This window comes from Cynocephalus volans, chromosome 1 (assembly GCF_027409185.1).
Source record: "Cynocephalus volans isolate mCynVol1 chromosome 1, mCynVol1.pri, whole genome shotgun sequence".
In the NCBI taxonomy this organism is placed as follows: domain Eukaryota; kingdom Metazoa; phylum Chordata; class Mammalia; order Dermoptera; family Cynocephalidae; genus Cynocephalus; species Cynocephalus volans.
The window spans coordinates 131,276,972-131,299,499 of NC_084460.1; the positions used below are offsets into that span (position 1 = coordinate 131,276,972).

General features: G+C 35.4%; 1 protein-coding gene across 1 annotated transcript in view; it reads left to right on the forward strand.

Moving 5' to 3' along the window:
• The window catches only part of CFAP44 (cilia and flagella associated protein 44), a 116,278-nt gene that overhangs the window by 18,150 nt on the left and 75,600 nt on the right, over positions 1–22,528 (forward strand). The window contains exons 9-16 of the mRNA XM_063111114.1: positions 4,439–4,553; positions 7,261–7,425; positions 10,753–10,908; positions 11,562–11,609; positions 12,214–12,313; positions 12,948–13,042; positions 15,203–15,412; positions 16,124–16,234. Coding sequence (XP_062967184.1) covers positions 4,439–4,553; positions 7,261–7,425; positions 10,753–10,908; positions 11,562–11,609; positions 12,214–12,313; positions 12,948–13,042; positions 15,203–15,412; positions 16,124–16,234 — 1,000 coding nt within the window. The remainder of the gene's footprint in view (positions 1–4,438; positions 4,554–7,260; positions 7,426–10,752; positions 10,909–11,561; positions 11,610–12,213; positions 12,314–12,947; positions 13,043–15,202; positions 15,413–16,123; positions 16,235–22,528) is intronic.

The window sequence follows — 22,528 nt, forward strand, 5'->3', positions numbered from 1 at the left end:
ACCATTAGCATGGCTAACTAAAAAAAGAAGAGAGAAGACTCAAATAACAAAAATTAGAAATGAAAAAGGCGATATTACAACTGATTCATCTGAAATACAAGGAATCATTCAAGCCTACTATAAACAACTATACGCCAACAAATTTGAAAATCTGGAGGAAATGGATAAATTTCTGGACACACACAAGCTCCCAAAACTGAACCATGAAGATGTAGAAAATTTGAACAGACCAATAACAATAAAGGAGATTGAAGCTGTTATCAGAAGGCTCCCAACAAAGAAAAGCCCAGGACCAGATGGATTCACAGCAGAATTTTACCAAACATTCAAAGAGGAGTTGACACCGATTCTTTACAAACTATTCCAAAAGATCGAAACAGACGCAAATCTCCCAAACTCATTCTATGAAGCAAACATCATCCTGATACCAAAACCAGGTAAAGATACAACCAAAAAAGAAAACTACAGGCCGATATCCTTGATGAATACAGATGCAAAAATCCTCACTAAAATACTAGCAAACAGAATACAGCAACACATACGTAAAATTATTCACCATGATCAAGTGGGATTCATCCCAGGGATGCAAGGTTGGTTCAACATATGCAAATCAATAAATGTGATACACCATATTAATAAAGTCAAACACAAGGACCATATGATCATCTCTATAGATGCTGAAAAAGCACTTGATAAAATTCAGCACTCATTCATGACAAAGACCCTCTATAAGTTAGGTATAGAGGGAAAGTATCTCAACGTAATTAAAGCCATATATGCCAAACCCACTGCCAATATCATCCTGAATGGGGAAAAGCTGAAAGCTTTTCCTTTAAGAACAGGAACTAGACAAGGATGCCCACTCTCACCACTCCTATTCAACATAGTGTTGGAAGTACTAGCCAGAGCAATCAGAGAAGAGAAGGAAATAAAGGGCATCCAGATTGGAAAAGATGAAGTCAAACTGTCCCTGTTTGCCAATGACATGATCCTATATATCGAACAGCCTAAAACCTCTACAAAAAAAACTCTTGGAATTGATAAATGATTTCAGCACAGTAGCAGGATACAAAATCAACACACAAAAATCAGTAGCATTTCTATTCTCCAATAGTGAACATGCAGAACGAGAAATCAAGAAAGCCTGCCCATTTACAATAGCCACCAGAAAAATAAAATACTTTGGAATTGAGTTAACCAAGGATGTGAAAAATCTCTATAATGAGAACTACAAACCACTGCTGAGAGAAATTAGAGAGGATACAAGAAGATGGAAAGATATCCCATGCTCTTGGATTGGAAGAATCAACATAGTGAAAATGTCCATACTACCCAAAGTGATATAAAAATTTAATGCAATCCCCATCAAAATTCCAAAGACATTTTTCTCAGAAATGGAAAGAACTATCCAGACATTTATATGGAATAATAAAAGACCATGCGTAGCCAAAGCAATGCTGAGCAAAAGAATAAAGCTCAAGGCATAACACTATCCAACTTTAAGCTATACTACACAGCTATAATAACCAAAACAGTATGGTACTGGCATAAAAACAGACACACCGATCAATGGAATAGAATAGAGAATCCAGAAATCAACCCACACACTTACTGCCATGTGATCTTTGACAAAGGCACCAAGCCTATTCACTGGGGAAGGCACTGCCTCTTCAGCAAATAGTGCTGGGATAACTGGATATCCATATGCAGGAGAATGAAACTAGACCATACCTCTCACCATATACTAAAATCAACTCAAAATGGATTAAGGATTTAAATATACACCCTGAAACAATAAAACTTCTTAAAGAAAACATAGGGGAAACACTTCAGGAAATAGGACTGGACACAGACTTCATGCATACGACCCCAAAAGCACGGGCAACCAAAGGAAAAATAAACAAACGGGATTATATCAAACTAAAAAGCTTCTGCACAGCAAAAGAAACAATTAACAGAGTTAAAAGACAACCAACAGAGTGGGAGAAAATATTTGCAAAATATACATCTGACAAAGGATTAGTATCAAGAATATATAAGGAACTCAAACAACTTTACAAGAAGAAAACAAGCAACCCAATTAAAAAATGGGCAAAAGAGCTAAGTAGGCATTTCTCTAAGGAAGATATACAAATGGCCAACAGACATATGAAAAAATGCTCAACATCACTCAGCATCCGGGAAATGCAAATCAAAACCACACTGAGATACCATCTAACCCCAGTTAGGATGGCTAAAATCCAAAAGACTCTGAACGATTAATGCTGGCGAGGTTGCAGAGAAAAAGGAACTCTCATACATTGTTGGTGGGACTGCAAAATGGTGCAGCTTCTATGGAAAATGGTATGGAGGTTCCTCAAACAATTGCAGATAGATCTACCATATGACCCAGCTATCCCACTACTGGGAATATACCCAGAGGAATGGAAATCATCAAGTCGAAGGTATACCTGTTCCCCAATGTTCATTGCAGCACTTTTTACAATAGCCAAGAGTTGGAACCAGCCCAAATGTCCATCATCAGATGAGTGGATACGGAAAATGTGGTACATCTACACAATGGAATACTACTCAGCTATAAAAACGAATGAAATACTGCCATTTGCAACAACATGGATGGACCTTGAGAGAATTATATTAAGTGAAACGAGTCAGGCACAGAAAGAGAAATACCGCATGTTCTCACTTATTGGTGGGAGCTAAAAATTAATATATAAACACACACACACACACACACACACACACACACACAAAAACCTGGGGGGGGCGAAGAATATATAACAACCACAATTACTTGAAGTTGATACGACAAGCAAACAGAAAGGACATTGTTGCAGGGGATGGAGGAGAGGGAGGAGGGAGGGAGGTTTTGGTAAGGGGCAACAATAATCAACCACAATGTATATCGACAAAATAAAATTTAAAAAAAAAATTTATCCTGTTGTCTTGTCATAGGCTTCACCTCCTAAGAGAGTTTGTATAGTGTCTCAATGACTAACAATGGCATGGTGTTTCCGAATTTATATTGAGCTTTTACATTACTATTAAATTTCTTCTTTGTAGCAACTCAGTCTTCATTTGTAAAACAAGAATTATCACAGTATCATTCCTGACAAGGGATCTTCAGTACTAAATGGTGGCAGAGCCTACTCTTGATCTCAGGTCTCTGGGTCATACCCTGGTCTATGTCCAGGGTGGAATGATTTTGTCCTTCTCTGTCTTTGTTCCACCCTATCTCGTGCCTTTGTTTAATAACCTTCCACCACTACCCTACAGCTGCCCATAACTTGATTCCCAGTGTCGCTTTAAGAGAAAGACATTTTTACCTACCTTAAATTTCTCTTGTCCTGATTTAAATGTGGAATTTTTATTATTTACTCATTAGAAATACAGTATCATTGAGCAGATTTTTAAATGTAATCTTGGAGGAATTCTCAAGTAACCCTCTGCTAGCTATAGGCTAAAATTTTCCAATTCCTTACATTTTTCTATCATTTAGTAAAGTGCATGTTTTTAATGCACTATATCTTTTTGGAAAGACAGACAGTGAACAATTAGTTTCATGTGTTAAGTGCTACAAAAGAAACCCAGAGTATATGGAAGCTATAATCATAGTTTTGGAGAAGGATGCTCGTTGTCTAGGCTTTTGACTTTGTATTATTGGCTTGCTGATACCTTCTGTTGTCTAGTTTATATCTAGTTGGATAGATCAGATTCTTGTTTTTACATGGTCTTCATTGTTATGATTGTACGTATGTCTAGACTATTAATAAAAAATGTTTGTAATGTCTAACATTTATTGATTGCTTTTAAGTGGTAGGCACTTTTCTAGGAGTTTTTCAACAATTTTATGAGGTGGGTGTTACTAATATTCTCATTTTATACATGAGAAGATGAAGACACAGTGTGATCAAGAAATTCACTCAAAGTCACACAGCTAGTAAATTAGAAGTTTTTGGAAAACCTTTATATCCTCTAAAACAGTACTGTCCAGTAGAATTTTTTGCCAGGTGGACAATGTTCTGTGCTGTCCAATATGGTAGCTACTAGCCATATGTAGTTATTCATTAAAAAAATTGGCTAGTCTGACTGAAACACTGAATTTTAAATTTTATTTGGGGTTAATTACTTTTAAATCTAAATTTAAATTGTCACACGTGGCTGGTGGCTACTGCATGAGACAACACAGATGCAAAATCTAAGATTCACAAAGTCAGGAATTTTATTTTTTTGCCTATTTATTTTTGCTCATTGCTGAATTCATATTGCCTAGAACTTTGCCTCAAAGGTAGTAGCCTTTATACATATTAATTGATGAATGACTGAATAAATGAAATAATATATGTGACTATGAAATATGTAAATGTCTGTCATTTAAATATAAAAATAAATGCAACTCCTTTGAGGAGCGTTTCTTCTCTTTCTTGTTTGTTTGCAGGTTCTGGGAAATGGCTTTTACATTCACTGGTCTCAAGCTGCAGGGATCACTAGGTCGATTTGGCAAAACAGCCACTACTGATATAGAAGGCTACATGGAGCTCCCAGATGGGAAGGTGAGTACACCCACTATTCTACAATAATAAAATTTTATTTTCAAGCACATATATGAAAGCAAACCTATATTAAAACTCATTATACATTCTAAAAAGCTCTGCCAATATTAATAATAACAGATATTATAATTATAAATATAATGAACATTTACTTTTACTTCAGATTATCAATTATAACAAATATATCTCTGAAATTATCATAATCCATATATATACCGTTTTTTATTTTCATTTTCTTAAATATTATACACACATATAAAGTATGTGATTATTTTCATATATTAACATAGTGACATATTTGTCACTTTTAATTATGTCATGGAGTTGGAATGTTTATGTTACTTCTCTTTCCTGTTTTTATTTGCCATGATGCGTCAAGAGGACTTACTGGGTCAAAGGTTATATACGTCTTATGGCTTTTGTTTTCATTGTGAGATTATTATTCAGGAGGTTTGAGCCACTTTACAGTGGCATCTGCAACACTGCAACTTTAATCCGTTAGTTTACTCTTTAAAATTGTTAGCTTATTTCCTCTTTTTGTCTTACAAAGTTTGTAGACATAATGCCTGAAATGATGGCTAATTTGGATCAATTCTCCATTAATATTTTATTTGGTTTCCTATTAGGATGAGTTGTATAGTATTATTTGTGATCATCTTAGTTATAAATAAATGCCAGCAGACAAATATTACTCTGGCTTTAAGGAACCAAATGGTATAGTTATCTATCTTATGGGATATTCTTAATTTGAAAGTATGGTGTATGGGAAGAAATAAAAAGCCTTAGATGCTGGCTAAACTATATATCCAAATCTATAAGGTGATCTTAAATCATTCCAGCTTCAAATTCTGAATACTGTAAGAATTAAGCTAGGATAAAGATCAATTACAACCCTCATTAAAAATATGGTATGAGATATATCTTTAGAAGGTTCAGTAGAGTTTGTGTAGATTAGAGGAGAAAGAAACCATCTTAAATAATATAACCACAAAAGGAAATGCTTAAAGTTAAGAATAAGTATCAGATATTTAAGAGAGCAGATTGAGGTAAACATTCATTTTGGCAAAGAGTGGAAAATTTAGGTTGGGAAGTATGATCTAGTCCTTGTGTGCAAGTAGTTTAACAGCCAGGCAGAACTATTGTACCTGGGAAGAGTAGAGTTACAAATGAAAAATTAATAGATACATTTCGTCATAAAATGTCAAATGGATTAGAGGAAGGGAAATCTGGAGTCAAAGAGATGAGCTAGGAAGGAAGCTGTTACTGTCATACAAAAAGAGATGATAAAGACCTAGACTTCGAAGACAAATGGGAAAGGAAAGCTACATATTAGTGACATTTCAGAAAGGAATGCCTTATATATTTTAGTCACCTTTGGTGGCTTTAGTAACTGGACAGAAGAAAACAAGGCTAAATAAGGACTCTACCACAACTGGGCCGAGGCTTAATAATTGGTAGAATAGGCAGGATAAGTAAAAATAGGTAGACCAAAGAGGTAGGAAGCCTGAATAAAGTCATCAGTTACACTAGATGAGAGGGAGATGAGAGTGCAGAGCCCTAGAATAAGCTGGCAAAAATTAAATCAGAGTTTCCTGAAGTGCATTTGATGGAGCATCATTCTGCGCAGAAGCTCTTTGAAAATAAGACTTTCTTAGAAACTTTTAGAAATTCCTCTTGGTGATTTCCAGCAAATACTCTGTATTAAAGGTTCCAGGAGTTCTAGAGAAAATAAATTTGTTTGATATCGTTTTTCCTAGCATCTGCCTGTTGAGGCAGTAGAACTGGAGCTTTTGAGCCATGGTGCCTGGATTAAAATCCTGATCCTCTGGGTAATTTTGGGCAAGTTACTTAACTGTTTTGTGTTTCACTTTTCTCTTCTGTAAAATGGGGATAATAATAGTCAAGGCTACCATTGGCCCATACAGTTTTTTTTGTGGGAATGAGAAAAAGCTTTTTCTTCTAGGGAAATAAAATAAGCAATATATACAACTTTATGTGCTATCCCTGATAAATGTACCTAGTTCATACAGTTTTTAGTACTAAATGACATAATATACTTGTATATAAAGTGCTCAGGCAGTGCTTGGCACATCGTCGATCCTCAGTCAATTTTACTTATTATGTGACATTTGTTAAACATCCTGAGAACTAATGTTTGGTGGTGTGCACTTTGGGAAATGCTGGATTAAATGGATTAATCTGAGGTGCTTCCCGATTATTATACTTGTCTGAAATTGGGTACTTTATACTATAATCTGTACTATAATTTGCTCAATTTAGTAATGGCCTTACAACTTATCAAACATCTTATAAAATTTGGTAGTATCACACTTAAAAAGTAGAATGTCATCTATGAAGAACTTCAAACATGTCTCTAATTTTTGACCCAGTAATTCCACTAATAGATTTTGTCCTTAAGGGATATACAAAGAAATCTATTATATACATAAATGAAAAATTACAAGCAACATACAGCCTAATCACAATGTTATCAAACTATGCATAATGCTAGAAGGCAATAAATCAAAATGTGATTACTGGTTGTGTATGGGGTAGTGGGTTTTCATTTTTATATTTTCTTATTTTTTCAGATTCAAATTTTTTTGTTTTATAACCAAGAAAAATAATAGTTAAAATAACCTTTATGTTTGAGGCATAAACATTTGTCTGTTTTATGGACATTCCTTTCTTTCCACACACCTGCCAGGTGCTCTCAGGGTCAGAATGGGGCAATATGCTGCTTTGGGAAGGCGGTCTCATCAAAGTGGAGCTCTGTCGAGCTTCCAACAAGTCTTGTCACAATGGTCCCATTAACCAGATAATGCTGGATGAGGGTGAAGTTATCACTGTTGGGTCAGATGGATGTATTAGGGTAAGTTTTCTTGGTACTTTGACAGTAGCACCCATGTCTAAGACTTGAAGATCATCCAAGTGGTTTTACCAGATTTTTATTTCTCATAAAGATCACATTATAAGGGAGATCAGTGGTCATTTGCTCCCAAGACCAACTCATTTTGAATAATGCTTTCTGTGTGGTAAATATTTTTCATTCTTGTCAAAATTAATTTACTGCATCTTAGCACTGAAACTTTCTGAGGCAACCTCTTATTTTTTTTATTCTATTGTTGAAATAAAAGCTTCAGAAACGAAAAACCCATGTTATCACAGTATAAGCAGTGAACACACATGCCCTTCCAAAATGCCCAGTGTGAATGGGTCATTTTCTAGAAATGAAAGTGCCAAACGCTTATTAGTCATTATTATTATTATTTTTACTGAGATTATCGATGAGATGTACACTCAGAGGCAAGCTGGTGAGGTTTGTCTGTGGATGCTACCCTCTCATTGCTCCTTACACTAAGGAACTCACCTGCTTTCACTTGTGGGCTCTATTTTGCCCAAAGCGCAGGCTAAGCTGGAACATTACTCGAGCATCTGAATCCCCTTGGTTGCTGTCCTGTCACACTTCTCCTCCCACCCACTCTGCGTGGCACTTCCATGAATGTGGACCTTGCTGTTGCTGGCCAACTTGTAGTTTTGCAATTTGCCTTGTAGTCCCCTTGGTACATATTACTTCCTACTGGGGCCTTTCATAAGAAAGTGGTAGTGTTCTCTTGATATTTTTAAAGAAGTATTATTAGAAATAAGATTGTATTTTTAAAAATAGTCTGGTCACTCTCTTGACACCTATTGAGCTTACTATGTCTGATATATTGTTTAAGCCATATCTCCCACAGTGTGTTCTCTTACCATTGACTTTTTGAATCCAACTGCAGGTTTTTATATTTACAATATTAAATTTAATCCTGTTAGATTTCATGCATTGCTCTGAGGATCTTTTATATCCTTTATTTTGTTATGTAATATGTTTACTATGCTTCCAAGATATGTGTTACCCCAAAATGTCCAAATGCCAAGTGGAGAAAGCCTCAAGAGAAATGATAAATATTAATATTTAAATATTAATGAATGTTAAATATTGTAGACATCATCTGCGTTTGTTTTCTCTGCCTGTACAGAAGATAGTGTTTGAATCATTGAGCAAGAAGCTGTATTACCCCTTTCTAGGGGCTTACTGGTGTATAGAAAACAAGGCTCATTATAACGTCTTGCTGAACAACTGAACCATTTACTCCTTGCCTTTTTACATGAAGAAAGACCTAATAGAAACCTTGAAATAAAGTTTATTTTGAGCAAATTAAAATTCTTATGTAAGGCTGTACTTTGTCACTAATCTCTATAAATATAAGGGAAACTATAATAATTTATTATACCCCAATTCAAAGTAGAATCCCAGGGGTCACGTTTGGGCTGTTTTTTATTTTTATTTTTATTTCTATTAATTTTTTCATTGTACATGTTTATGGGGTACAGTTTGTTGTTTTAGTACATGCGAATATTGTATAATGATCTAATCAGAATAGTTACCATACCTATCAGCAAAACATTTATTATTTCTTTGCGGTTATAACATTCAAGATCCTCTTTTCTGGCTGTCTTTAAATATACAATTCAATATTATTAGCTATTGTCACCCTAGGGCACCAGAACTGATTCTTCCTGTCTAACTGTAACTTTGTAACTTTGTACCAGTCACCAACCTTTCCCCAGCCCTCCTTCCCTGCTCCCTTTATAGAACCTCTAATAGTCACTATTCTATTCTATTCTGTTTCTCTTTTTTTCTCTTTTTATTTATTTTTCATATTTATTTTTTAATTTATCAATATACAATGTAGTTGATTTTTATGTCCCTTTACCAATTCCTCCCTTTCCCCCCTTCCGTCCCCCCTTCCACCCCAATTAATATTATATCTGTTCACTTATCTTGACAAGTTCAAGGAATTATTGTGATTGTTGTGTCTTCCCCCCCCCCATTTATTTGTTTGTATGTTTATTTGTTTATTTTTATTAGCTCCCACATATAAGTGAGAACGTGAGGTATTTCTCTTTCTGTGCCTGGCTTATTTCCCTTAAAATAATTTTCTCTAAGTTCATCCATATTGCTGCAAATGGTAGTATGTCATTCTTTTTTACAGCAGAGTAGTATTCCATTGTGTAGATATACCACATTTTCCTTATCGCATTTAGGCTGGTTCCAGCTTTTGGCTTTTGTAAATAGCACTGCAATAAACATGGGAGTACAGGTACCCTTTTGACATGATGATTTGCATTCCTTTGGGTATATACCCAGTAGTGGGATTGCTGGATCGTATGGTAGTTCTATCTATGGTTGTTTGAGAAGTCTCCATACTGTTTTCCATAGTGGTTGTACTAAGTTACATTCCCACCAACAATGTATAAGAGCTCCCCTTTCTCCACATCGTTGTCAGAATTTGTTATTTTTAGTCTTTTTGATAATAGCCATTCTAAATGGGGTGAGATGGTATTTCATTGTGGCTTTGATTTGCATTTCTCTGATGATTAGTGCTGTTGAGTATTTTTTCATATGCCTGCTGGCCTTTCGTATGTCCTCTTTCAAAAAATGTCTATTCAGTTCCTTTGCCCATTTTTAAATCAGATTATTTGTTTTTTTTACTATTGAGTTGAGTTCTTTGTATATTCTGGATATTTATACCTTGTTGGATGTATAGTTTGCAAATATTTTCTCCTATTCTGCAGGTTGTCTTTTTGCTCTGTTGATTGTTTCCTTTGCTGGGCAGAAGCTTTTTAGTTTGATATAATCCCATTTGTTAATTTTTGCTTTTGTTCTCTGTGCTTCTGAAGTATTGTTATTCATAAAGTCTTTGCCCAGATGTATGTCCTGAGGTGTTTTCTGTATGTTTTCTTCTAGAAGTTTTATAGTTTTGGGTCTTACATATAAGTCTTTAATCCATGTTGAGTTGATTTTGATATAGGGTGAGAGATAGGAGTCTAGTTTCATTCTCCTGCCTATAGATCTCCAATTATCCCAGCACCATTTTTTGAAGAGACTGTCCTTTCCCCAGTGTATGTTTTTGGCACCTTTGTCAAAAATCTGTTGGCTGTAGGTGTGTGGATTTATTTCTGAATTCTCTATTCTGCTCTATTGATTTATGTGTCTGTTTTTGTTTGGCTGGTGTTCTAATTACACCTCTCATTGTTAATTTTCATGAAACAAGAAGGAATAACTTTTGAAAAATATCGTGGTTTTTTATGGCTTAGAAAATAAATATTCAGAAACTACTGATTGATTAAAGCATTTTCTTATTAATTTTACAAGATTTGGGATTTTGAGACAATAGACACTGCTGATACTGTAGATGAGACTGGATTGTTAGAGATCGAGCCTATTAATGAACTTCAAGTAGACAAGAATGCCAAACTCTTCTCTATGATAAAAATGAATGAAATTGGAAGTAACTTTTGGTTAGCTCAGGTAAGTTGCATCTTTCTCTCATGGCTCTTTAAACTTATCTGAACATAAAATTAACATAGTAATATAATTGATTGTACTGGAAGTTCATGTGACTGTGTTATGAGATTGCTTTGTTTATTGTGTGGCAATAAACAAAGCCACAAAATATCCATTCTATATCCTATATAGCCATTCTATATCCTAAAATATATAGAAGTTGCTTTTGTTACATTTCAATTGCATTTTAAAATATATGTAAGCTTTTGATATTATTGTTTATCCTTACTTTAAATAATAGGAAGAAAAATTTATTTTATTATATTTTGTTTTTTATTTGTCAGTGTACAATGTAATTGATTTTCATGGCTCTTTACTAATTCCTCCCTTTCCCTTCTCCCTCTCCCCCTTTCTCACCCCCAGCAATATCAGATCTGTTCTCTTCTATTAACAAGTTCAAGGAATTATTGTGATTGTTGTGTCTTTTTTTTCATATCTATTTGTTTATTTATTTTTAATTTTTAAAATTAAAAAAAAATTTATTAGCTCCCACATATAAGTGAGAACATGTGGTATTTCTCTTTCAGTGCCTGGTTCATTTCACTTAACATAATTTTTAAATTTGATGGAAGTTCAAAATGAAAAAATAAAATACTATTAAGTATTTAATTTTTTAGGATGCCAGTGGAGCCATATGGAAGCTTGACCTTAGTTTTTCAAATATTGTAAGTTGCCTATTTTTTTCTTATTTTCCCCTAGCTTTTATAGTAAAAACCTTTGTTATTTGTTTTTAAAAGATGCTTTATCTTTCTCCATATTCGAGCATTGTTCTCATCGAAAACTTCCTCAACATGCTCTACTCCTGAGAATTCCCTCTCCTACCATTACAATTTTACATTAAAAAGGATCTATCTCATAGTGAAATTCACCAGAAATGTGGCAATGACAATGTCTAACATTATATAGTACTTTACAGTTTGTGTAAATATATGGAATTTTTATTTATATTATCTCATGTGATCCTCACAATTACCTGTTTAGTAGGCGGGCAGCTGCTATTGTCTCATTTTACAGATGAAGAAATGGAAATTAGCATTTGAGGTGACTTGTGCAAAATCACATAGCCATTAAGTGGAAAGCGAGGACTCCATCTGGTTCTCCTAATTCCAAAGTCCAGCATTCTTTCTAACCTATTATTATTTTTCTTGTTTCTATTTAAATAAAATCACATATTTTATATGGTTCTAGTTACGTTTCTATATACTTAACCTTGATTCTTTGTTGTGCTATGTTCGAAATCTAGTAAGCTGTCTGTCTGTCTGTCCTCAGACCCAGGATCCAGAACGCCTCTTCTCCTTCCATTCTGGAGCTATTGAAGCCTTGGCTGTTTCTCCTCTCACTTACCTGATGGTCACGACTGCTTTGGACTGTAAGTAGGAACTCTTAATGAAAATGTATCTGGCTCTGGTTTTTTGTTTTGTTTTGTTTTGTTTTCAATACAATTTTTATATGTGTTTGATAAAAATCATTTGAGAATTTTTCCAAAGGGGAAGCCTCTCAAATGCAAGTGAGGTGAATTGTTGCAGAGTCAAGAGGGCACAAAATGCAGCAACCATGGTTATTGTGAGAGATTGAAATAAGGAAACCCCTAAATTTGTACAAGCAATATGTTTCAATAAAAAATTTTTAAAAATAAAATCAGGACACATCTGTATGTTGTTCATGAAAATGCTATTCATTTTTATATTATCCACATTTGTGCTTTTCCTATTCTTTCCATCTCTTTTCTTCTTTCTTGACTTATGGCAAATGTATGTGGACTGTGCAAGGTAAAATTGATCCATCAGCTAATCACCAGCTGTCTTCTTTATTATCCATGTTTACAAATTACCTGCTTCAAGGTGCACATGGAAATTTTTGACTAAAAAAAGGCTATTGGATTATCAACTGGTTTGGTTATTTATGACATTTCTAGTTACAATACACAACATGTAAAAAGTGAGCCAAGATTACTTTAAAAGATGTTATGTGTAAAATTTTCTTTTAAACCTGTTTTTCTATAGGTTCTGTTAGAATCTATGATTTTGCTAGCAAAACTCCTTTGGCTCAGGTGAAATTCAAACAAGGAGGTACTGCCCTTGCTTGGGTACCCCGACTGGTAAGTTTGTTGTTATAGTGAACTTCTACCAGAATCTATTGGTAAATATAGTATATCAGTGCTATTTTTAAAGAAAAAATTTAGATATTTTCTGACTCAGAATTTTAAAGAAAAATAAAAGTTTTAAGTTAATTTATTTTACTCAGAATGTGATAGAAATCATATCATGACCTTACTGTTGTTATGAGTTTGGTCCTGTTTTAATGAAGATTCTATTTTTATGCCACCTGAAGATTAATGATAGTTCCATGTTGCAAAGTAATTACTCAACAGAACTTTGTGTGTATAACCTCTATCTGTCTGACTCTGATTTCGTTCACCCTATTAATATTTCCAGAATGCCTACAATGTACTGGGCCTTGTTTTTCATTCCAGGAATATAGCAGTGAACCAAAATTCTTGCCTTCATGGACCTTACACTTTAGTGAGAGGGAGGCAGAGACAGACAACAGACAAAATAAATAAGTAAAATCATTCTTTATGACGCAGCTCAGGTCAAACATCATCTCCTCTGCGTAGCCCTCCACGAACCCACCTTCAAGTTGAGTTAGGTCCTCCTTCCTCTGTGATTTTTTTTTCCTCTTAGGGCTGTGCATATAACTCTCATAGCACTTATCACAGCACACTAAGATTATTTGCTTTCTTGTCTGTCTTTCCCACTAGACTTTTCTTTATGATGAGAGCCATATCTTATTTTTCTTTGGATCTCCAGTGCCTCTACAGTTACTGGTACATTTACACACTTAGTAAATGTTGAATAACCAACATTCGACTGGAGTTGAATGGAGTAAAGTTTTCCTATTCCCAAGATTCTCATAACTGCCTGGCTCAGGGATGGTCACTCTCCTCTACAGGATGCCCAGTCTCTTGCTCTTCTCCTGAATGCCTTCCAAAACAGCAGATTTAGTACATTCAGGTGTTGGTAGATTTATATCTCTAGCCCAGACTTCTTTAAGCTGAAGACTATATGTCATCTCCATTTTGCGATCTCAAGGAGACTGCAAACTCAACATGTCCAAGACTAAATTCATGATCTTTTGCTCACTGCCATCTGTCTCTCCCCCTAAAACAACAACAAACCACACACACACACGGCTCTCTTCCAGTGTTTCCAGTTTCAGTAAATGTTATTCTTAGTCATTCTTGACACCTCCCTCTGCCTCATCCCCTATATTCAGTCATCACCAAATAGAGCCATTATACCTCTCTCTGAAATATGCCCACATCCCTCATCTCCACTATGCTACCTCAGACAAGTGGCCACAATAGTTTCCCTGGAGTGTGGCAGCCATTTCTTAAAAGGTCTTCCAAAAGATCTCCTTGCAGCCTGTCTAGATTATCTCAGATCGATTTTCCACACTTCTTGAAATAGCAAATCTGACCATGTCATCTCTTCCCACCCCAACCTCCAACTAAAAGTTCTTTAATGGCTTCCCACTACTCTTGGGAGGAAGACTATCTTTAATGTGACATATAAACCATTTCATGATCTGATGTCTGCCTATTTCTCTCTCCAGCATCTTGTGAAAGCATTGCTCCCTTACTCTAGTCTGCTCTAGTCAAACTATAACTTTTTCCTGGGTTATGTTCTTTCATGTCACAAGACCTTTGCACAAGCTAAATCTTCTCCCAGGAGTGCTTCTCCCATCTTCTTGTACCTAGTTAATTCCCAAGAATCCTTCTGATCTCAGTTCCAACATCTTTTCTTAGGGAAGCCCTCAGTATAGGTTAGCTTTCTTTGTTATATGCTCTCAGAGAATATGTTTATTTCCTTTAGCATGTAGTTCATGATATCACATTTATCTGTGTGATTGATTAATTTCTATATCCCCCACGAGACCATAAAACCAGGGACTGAGTCTGCTTATGTTCATCATTGAGTTGCTGGTGATTAGTGCCTAATGCATGGTAGGTGGATGCTCGGCTAGTGTTTGCTCATGGAGTGTTTGAATTGCCATTGTTTACCCTTCTTGTGGTCATAAGTAATAGGAACTGTCCTAGAATAAATGGAAGTTACCAGAAAGTGGTATAAAGAATTACCAATGAGCAGCCAATGTTAAATTCCCTAAGTGTAAACAAAATACAGAGTTAGCTGTTATGTAGCACAACTTTCTTAATCAACTAATTTCAGGTCCCTTGCATTTCATTTTTTTTTCCAAGGTAAGCTACAATGGAGCACAAATTATTGTCGGATTTGAAGATGGTGTTGTTCGAGTTCTTGAACTTTATGATCCTAAAGGGCTCACAATTTTTGTGGGACGGAAGAAATTTTTGGATGCGGATCTTCGTTTGAAACAGGTTTTCAAACCCCATACTGCTCCTGTCACTGCTTTAGCTTATGAACGTGATGGAGAAATTTTGGCCACAGGGGTAAGCAGTAGGTTTCCTTTTGTTTCTTATTGAGAATTCATGGTTAACCTTGCCTTGTAAGTCCGCCTGCCTGATCATGCCTTATTTACTAAAATTAATTTTCTAAGAATATATTCATATTTTGCTTTCTTTGTATTCATATTCTTTCAGTGTATTTTGTGCATAACATTTAAAAATATTCTTACAAATTAAGTTCCGATGCTTATTTTAAATGAATAGAAAATTTCAACTGGGAATCATGCTAGATGTATTATTTATAATCAGTACTTTGTAGCATGAGTATGTTCTTATATACAATTGTCATAAATGAAAAGAATAACTGTGTAAATTCTTTATGCACGAATAGGCAAGCATATGTATTGTGGAATTTTTTGTGAATTAATATTATGCACAAGTATGGTAATCGCATTTTCAGAACCACATCCTGGAACACATGATAGGTCAAGTGTTCTCATGGGAAGAATGCAGCAAATATTTGAAATAAGAATAATTTCTTATTATTTCTGATAATTTCTTATTTCAAATAAGAGTAATTTGGGATATTTGAATAATATAATTCACTTATTATATGAATATAATAATCTGGGATATATGACCATTGCAGGTAAAGTATACAGTGGATATACTATATACTATTAAATGCTCTTTTGTGCTCCATGGACTAGATTTCATAGTAATATACATTTGGTGGGTGTGTTTCTTTTTTCTTAGAGTGTAGATCACACTGTCTTCTTTTTTGAAGTGGAAAAGAATTATAAGCCAATTGGTTATATTAATACTCCTGGACCTGTTTGTCAGTTAATGTGGTCTACAATGTCTCATGTAAGTTATTATTTGTCTTCAAGCTTAAATCTCAATTACTACAAGTGAAGCAATGTTGAAGATAGAAAACAGCAGATGGAGTTATTAGCCCTACTTTTGGGTCCTGCAGTGAGGGGCCAGGGTTGTGGCCACAGAAAACTCAGGTGACTGCTGCTCAGTTTGGTCAGCTGAGCTTCACTCAGGAGCTCCGTGCTCTCCTCACCACCTCCTTTCTCTTCCATACTCTGATTAGTTGGCCATGGTGTCCTCTCAAAACACAGGGTTATATCAGGCTTTGCTTCAACAGCAGTGACTTTTGGCTAGACACACATGTCAGAGTGCTTCAACTTGGGTCAGTCAGTTCCTTTGACAATCAGAAGCTCAATTCTAAGGTCTAAGTGTAATTTTTCTCATCTTTATCTCTTTACTGTTCTCCCAGTCCACCTCTATTTTCTCTTCTAATCTTCCATTGCTTTTCCCCTAACAATTGGTAATTCAATGCTAATTATTAATCTTATTTAATGTCTCTAATTTTATTAAAGCATAGAATATTCAGTCATTTAAATATTGGTTGAATGTTTACACCAAGTGCTGTACTAGGTGCCAGGGTGGTAATACTGATGAACTGCATAGAAGTGCTGTCAGTATTATTGGAGTAACATTTGTAATCCACTTTAAGCTCTTCTAAAGAAAAGGGCTATAAAATATGTTAGTATTATTTAGAAAATTAAAAAAAAAAAATCAACAAATACTCATTGTTTCCATTTTTACTAGGCGCTGGTAGATTCAATAAGCTGTACAAAACAGTCTCTGTTCTCAAGGAGAAAAATTAGTCATATAAAAAAGTTGAATAACTATCACTGAACAATAAAAGTGAACTGGTGTCTAAAATGTTAGTACCATAGACAATGTGGGCTGTGAATTTAGAGCAGAGAACTAAGAGAGGGAAAATTTAAAAGAAGCTATTATCTAAAAATATTGTACCTTAATTTTGAGGAATTGGTAGGATATGGGCAGGTAGACAGGAGGTGGGTGCAGGTTCAGGTGAAGAGAATGATAGCTACAAAAGAAGCTCTGTATGAAAGCATGACTGTTTATAGCACAACATATAGCATTATGTGCATCCTTCAATCCTTTCTCTAGACACAAAGATAGAAATCAAACCAACATTTGCCAGTGGTTAGGAATGGTGAGTGGGAGAGGAGTGGGTATGACTATAAAGAGGTAGCTTGCAGCTATCTTTGTGGTGATGAGATAGTTTTGTATCTTGATTGCTGTGATGGTTCCACAAATCTACATGTGATAACATTAGTTTGGATTGAATTGTGTCCCCCCACAAAATTTAATGTGTTGGAGGCTTGGTCCCCACTGTAGCAGTGTTAAGAGGGTGGGAAATCCTATTGTGGTAGTTGAAAGGTGGGTCCTTAGAGAGGTGATTGGATTGTGAAGACTGCACCCTCGTGAATTAATTGATCCATTCTTGGAATAATGGTAGTGGTTCGATGGCTTTAGAAAGAGAGTGGATGAGGAGGTTAGTCTCTCTCTGCTCCACCATTCTGCAATGTGACACCCTGTATCACTGAAGTCACTACCAAAGAAAGCTCTCACCAGATGTGTTCCCTGGACTTTGGACTTCCCAGTCTCTGAAATTGTAAGCGATAAATTTATTTATCTTACAAATTACCCAATTCCAAGTATTTTGTTATAAGCAATGAAAACAGACTAATACAAAAATGATGTAGAACTATATACAATTTCCTGGTTTGGTAAAGTTACATAAAATGTTACCAGTGGTAGGAACTGGGTGAAGGGTACTTGATATCTCTCTGTACTATTTTTCAACTTCCTGTGGCTGTGTAATTATTTCAAAATAAGAAGTTAAAAAAATTATAAGCTGATGTAAAAGACCAAAAAACCCAGCATAATTCAAAAGTCATTTCAGGGATTGCTGCACTTGTATTTCTAATATTATTTGAGAATTATTCACGTCAAAGTAAATTACTCTGTGTAACTGACATGCTGCAGCTGAACAATTGAGGTCTACCAGTTCAATTGTCAGAACTCATACCTGCCTGCAAGCATCAAGCTTCTCCCTATTGTTTTTGGGTGTTTCAAATAGGGGTGCATCACATGTGCACATAGAACCATCTTGCCTGCCATGGTCACTACCATGATCATGTCAGCAGCAGTGTGGGGAAGTTACAAGAGAGCCAGATCAGAGGCAGTCATATCTATTGGGCAGCTGTGTTCCAGGCAAGATGTGACCAGGGTGTGAAAGATTGTACAAACAAGAGATACTTAGAGGACAGAATTGACAGAACTTGGTGATCTTTTGATTTTCCGGAGATAATTTTGAGGTGTCTAAATGGAATTATTCATTACAGTTTTTCTAAGACATGTTCTTCCTACTGCATTTTTCTGGGACTAACATTGTCCCTGTCACCCAAACCAGAATCTTGGGAGTTATTCTAGTTTCTTCCCTACCTCTTACCACCTGTTCTTCAGTGGTTTGCCAAGCCCTATTGATTATGCATCTTAAACATCTCTTGAATCTGTCTCATCCTCTATATCCTCTTTGTTCCTCACTGTTTCACACATTATGCTTTTGAACTTGATCTTTTCTGCCTAAAATGATCTCCCTCCCTGTCATCTTGGCACACATAAACTCAATATATCTTAACATACACACACAAACACTCCATTTACTAATATTTTATTATGAATTTTTGCATCTATATTCATAAGAGAGTGACAGATAATTTCCCCCTTTTGTAATGTCCTTGCTGTTTTGGAATCAACATATTTTTGGTCCCATAAAAAGACTCCTTATCTATTCTCTGGGCCTGAGTTATTCCTTGTAGAAGGATTTTTAAATAATAAATTCAGCTTCTTTAATAGATATAAAACTGTAAAATGTTACAAGAAAATAACTTCCAACCCACAATTTTATATCTAGTGGCAGAATTTTTCAAAAATAAAGGTGAAATAAATAATAATGTGATCATTGGGATAAAATGAACAAATCATGTTCCCACATAGCTTACGGTTGTGTAGATGCTTCTAAGACAAAAACCAAACAGAATGTCAGGCTTGCTTTTCTGCATTTCTCTTTTCTCTCGGCTCTTGTCTCCTCACTTTCTTGTAGCTTTGACCTTCAGCTTTTGTCTCTTCATTTCTGAGAGAATGCCTAAGCTCTAGGACATTGCATTCTGCTTGGCTTCTAGGTTCTATGCAGTAAGTTGACAAATGCCCTTAGGACAAAAAGTTGTAGAGAATGTCCAGCTCACCTCATTGAGCTTCCCTTCCCTCTCAGTTCTTGACCCCTGAGCCCTGGCTGTACTGATGTCTTTCTGATGTCTTGAACTAGCTGTTTTAGCAAATTTTTCATATGTTATGAAATCCAGTTTGCTAAATTTTTTTTAGGGATTTTCATCTATTTTCAAGAGAGGAAAAGACAGACAAAAGAACTACAAACCAACAGAAAATAATGAACAAAATGGCAATAGTAAATCCTTTTCTATCAATAATTATTTTAAATGTAAATGAACTGAACTCCCCAGTCCAAAGAAATAGAGAGGCTAAATGGTTTAAAAAAAGACCCAACCTGACTGAAAGTGAAGAGAAGGAAAAAGATATTCTGTGCAAATGATATCCAAATAAGAGCAGGGGTGGCTATATTTATTTTGGACACAATACAAGACTTTAAATAAAAAGCTGCTACAAGACACAAAGAATGATATTATATAATGATAAAAGGGTCAATCTACTAGAAAGATATAACAATTATAAATGTATATGTACCCCACATCAGAGCATTTAAGTATGCAGAGCAAACATTGAGAAAAGTGAAGGAAGAAATAGACAAACAATAATGTTAGGAGACTTCAATGTCCCACTTTCAATAATATATAGAACACATAGAGATTAATAAAGAAATGGAGGACTTGCTCAGAACTATAGACCAAATGAACCTAACAGATGTATTCAGATGATTCCACCACCAACAGCAGAATACACATTCTTCTCAAGTACATACAAAACTTTCTCTGGGATAGATCATGTGTTAATGTTCTTACTACAATAAAATAAAATTTAAAAAAATAAATAAAATCATAGAAATTAAAATAAAAACCCTGTTCCTTTGAGGCCCTTGTCATGAAGCTACATCTCTCTCTTTGTGTTGCTGTCATCTTTTGACCACCTGGTCAATCACATTCCTTTTAAAAGTTTTGAGAATATAGTTATCTTTATTTTCTTTCAAAGTGCAATCAATTATTCTAAATAATATTAATGCCATATGGATAATTGATCAAACATCATCAGACTCTGAGGTTTGTGACCCCTCATTTCCCATAATCTTTACAGCTCATTCACTTACTTTCACAGCCACCCACTGGACACTATTATTAGTGTGTTTTAGTTTGCTAGGATTTTCATAACAAAATACCACAGACTGGATGGATTAACTAACAAAAATTTATTTTATTACAATTCTGGAGGATAGAATTCTCAGATAAATGTGTTGGCAGATTTGGTTTCTTATGAAACCTTTCTGCTTGGCTGTGGCTGTTTCTCACTGTGTCCTCACATGGTCACCCTTATATCTGTGTTTGTCTTCTAATTTCTTCTTATATAGACATTAGTCATAAGAGATTAAGGGTGCACCTAAGAACCCCACTTTAACTTAATTCCTTCTTTAAAGACCCTGTCTTCAAATGTAGTCACATCTGAAGTACTGGGTGTTAGGATTTCAGCATAAGAAGTTGGGGGTGGGAGGACACAACTCAGCCCATAACAATTTATAAGAACTCAAGCTTACAAGTCAACTATTCAAATAGACCTCAGCCTTTCTCCCTTCCAGCCTTTTTATTTGGCTACCCCTGCTGCAGTAGTTCTCTGATGACAGAGACCTCTATTTCATTCACCATTCACTTTCTCTAACCTATTAATTCACTCTTTTCTTCAATTCCTTCCATATCCAACTTACATTTCATGATTCTTCATTTCAGTAATGCTATGGACTGAATGTGTATTCCGGCACCACCACGCCCCTCTCCCACCCCATTTAGACTTCATGTTTTGAAGTCTAAATCCTCAATGTAATAGTATTTGGAGGTGGGGGCTTTGGGAGGTAATTAGATAACGAGGGTGAAGCCATTATGAATGAGATTAGTGACCTTACAAAAGGGTGAAAAGACCAGAGCTTGCTCTCTCTGCCATGTAAGAATACAAGAAGACTTCCATCAACAAACCAGGAAGCATGTCCTGACCAGATACTGGATCTGCCACTGCCTTGATCTTGGACTTCCCAGCTTCCAGAACTGTGAGATATAAATTTCTGTTATTTAGGCCACCCAGTTTATGGTATTCTATTACAGCAGCTCAAACTTTAACTAAGAGAAATAAGGATCAATAACATTCATCCAGTGCCCTGATCTTTCTTTCCCCTTTGTCTTTTCTTCATACCCAGTTGGCAAAAATCCATCTCTAAATGCCCCTGATTAATTTATATTTACCTACTATGATCAGTCAAGGGCTGCTGGAGATAGTTATAATGACCAGGAAGGTTAGTTCCTCCATTATTTAGTGATTCAAATGGCTTCAACACAGTCCACGGGATGGCTTGGCAATCTTATGACATTGTTGTTATGAACTGCCTCTTTCATACATGATGACCATTTTAAAATTGCTCTCCTCAAATCCTCAAGCCTACCCTTCCCATTCTCATTCTTACATCATTTATTTTCACAGAAAAACTAGGAACCCTCAGGCACAAACTCCTTTACCTTCCCACTACCAAACAGAAAATCCGTTCACCTCTGTATCCGCTGTTCCTCCTTCTTTTTTTACAATAGATGAGCTGTCTTTTTTTTCTACTTGAGGCGGTTCTGCCTCTTGCCCTTTGGATTCTATTCCCTCCCACTTTTTTCAATATTTCACATTATTTGTTTCTCTTATCTGTCATATAAATTTAATCTCACCTCCTTATTAGATCATTTCCATCAGTATTTAAATATATTCTAGTCTCTCATAATTACAAAAATAACTTCCTTGATTTCATTTTCTCCACCAGCTACTGCCCCATCTCTCTTCTCAGCCAATGTTTTCAAAAGGATTGACTATTTCCACACACTCTATTTCCTTATATACCATTCTCTTTTTTATGTGCTCTCACCTGGCTTCCAGTCTCATCATTTCACCAAATCAGCTCTTCTAAAAGCATCAATGATATCTGTTTAATATTTAGTTCTTATCTTTCTTGACCTCTTAGCATCATTTAACCCCGTTGACCTTTCATTCCTCTTTGAAATACCA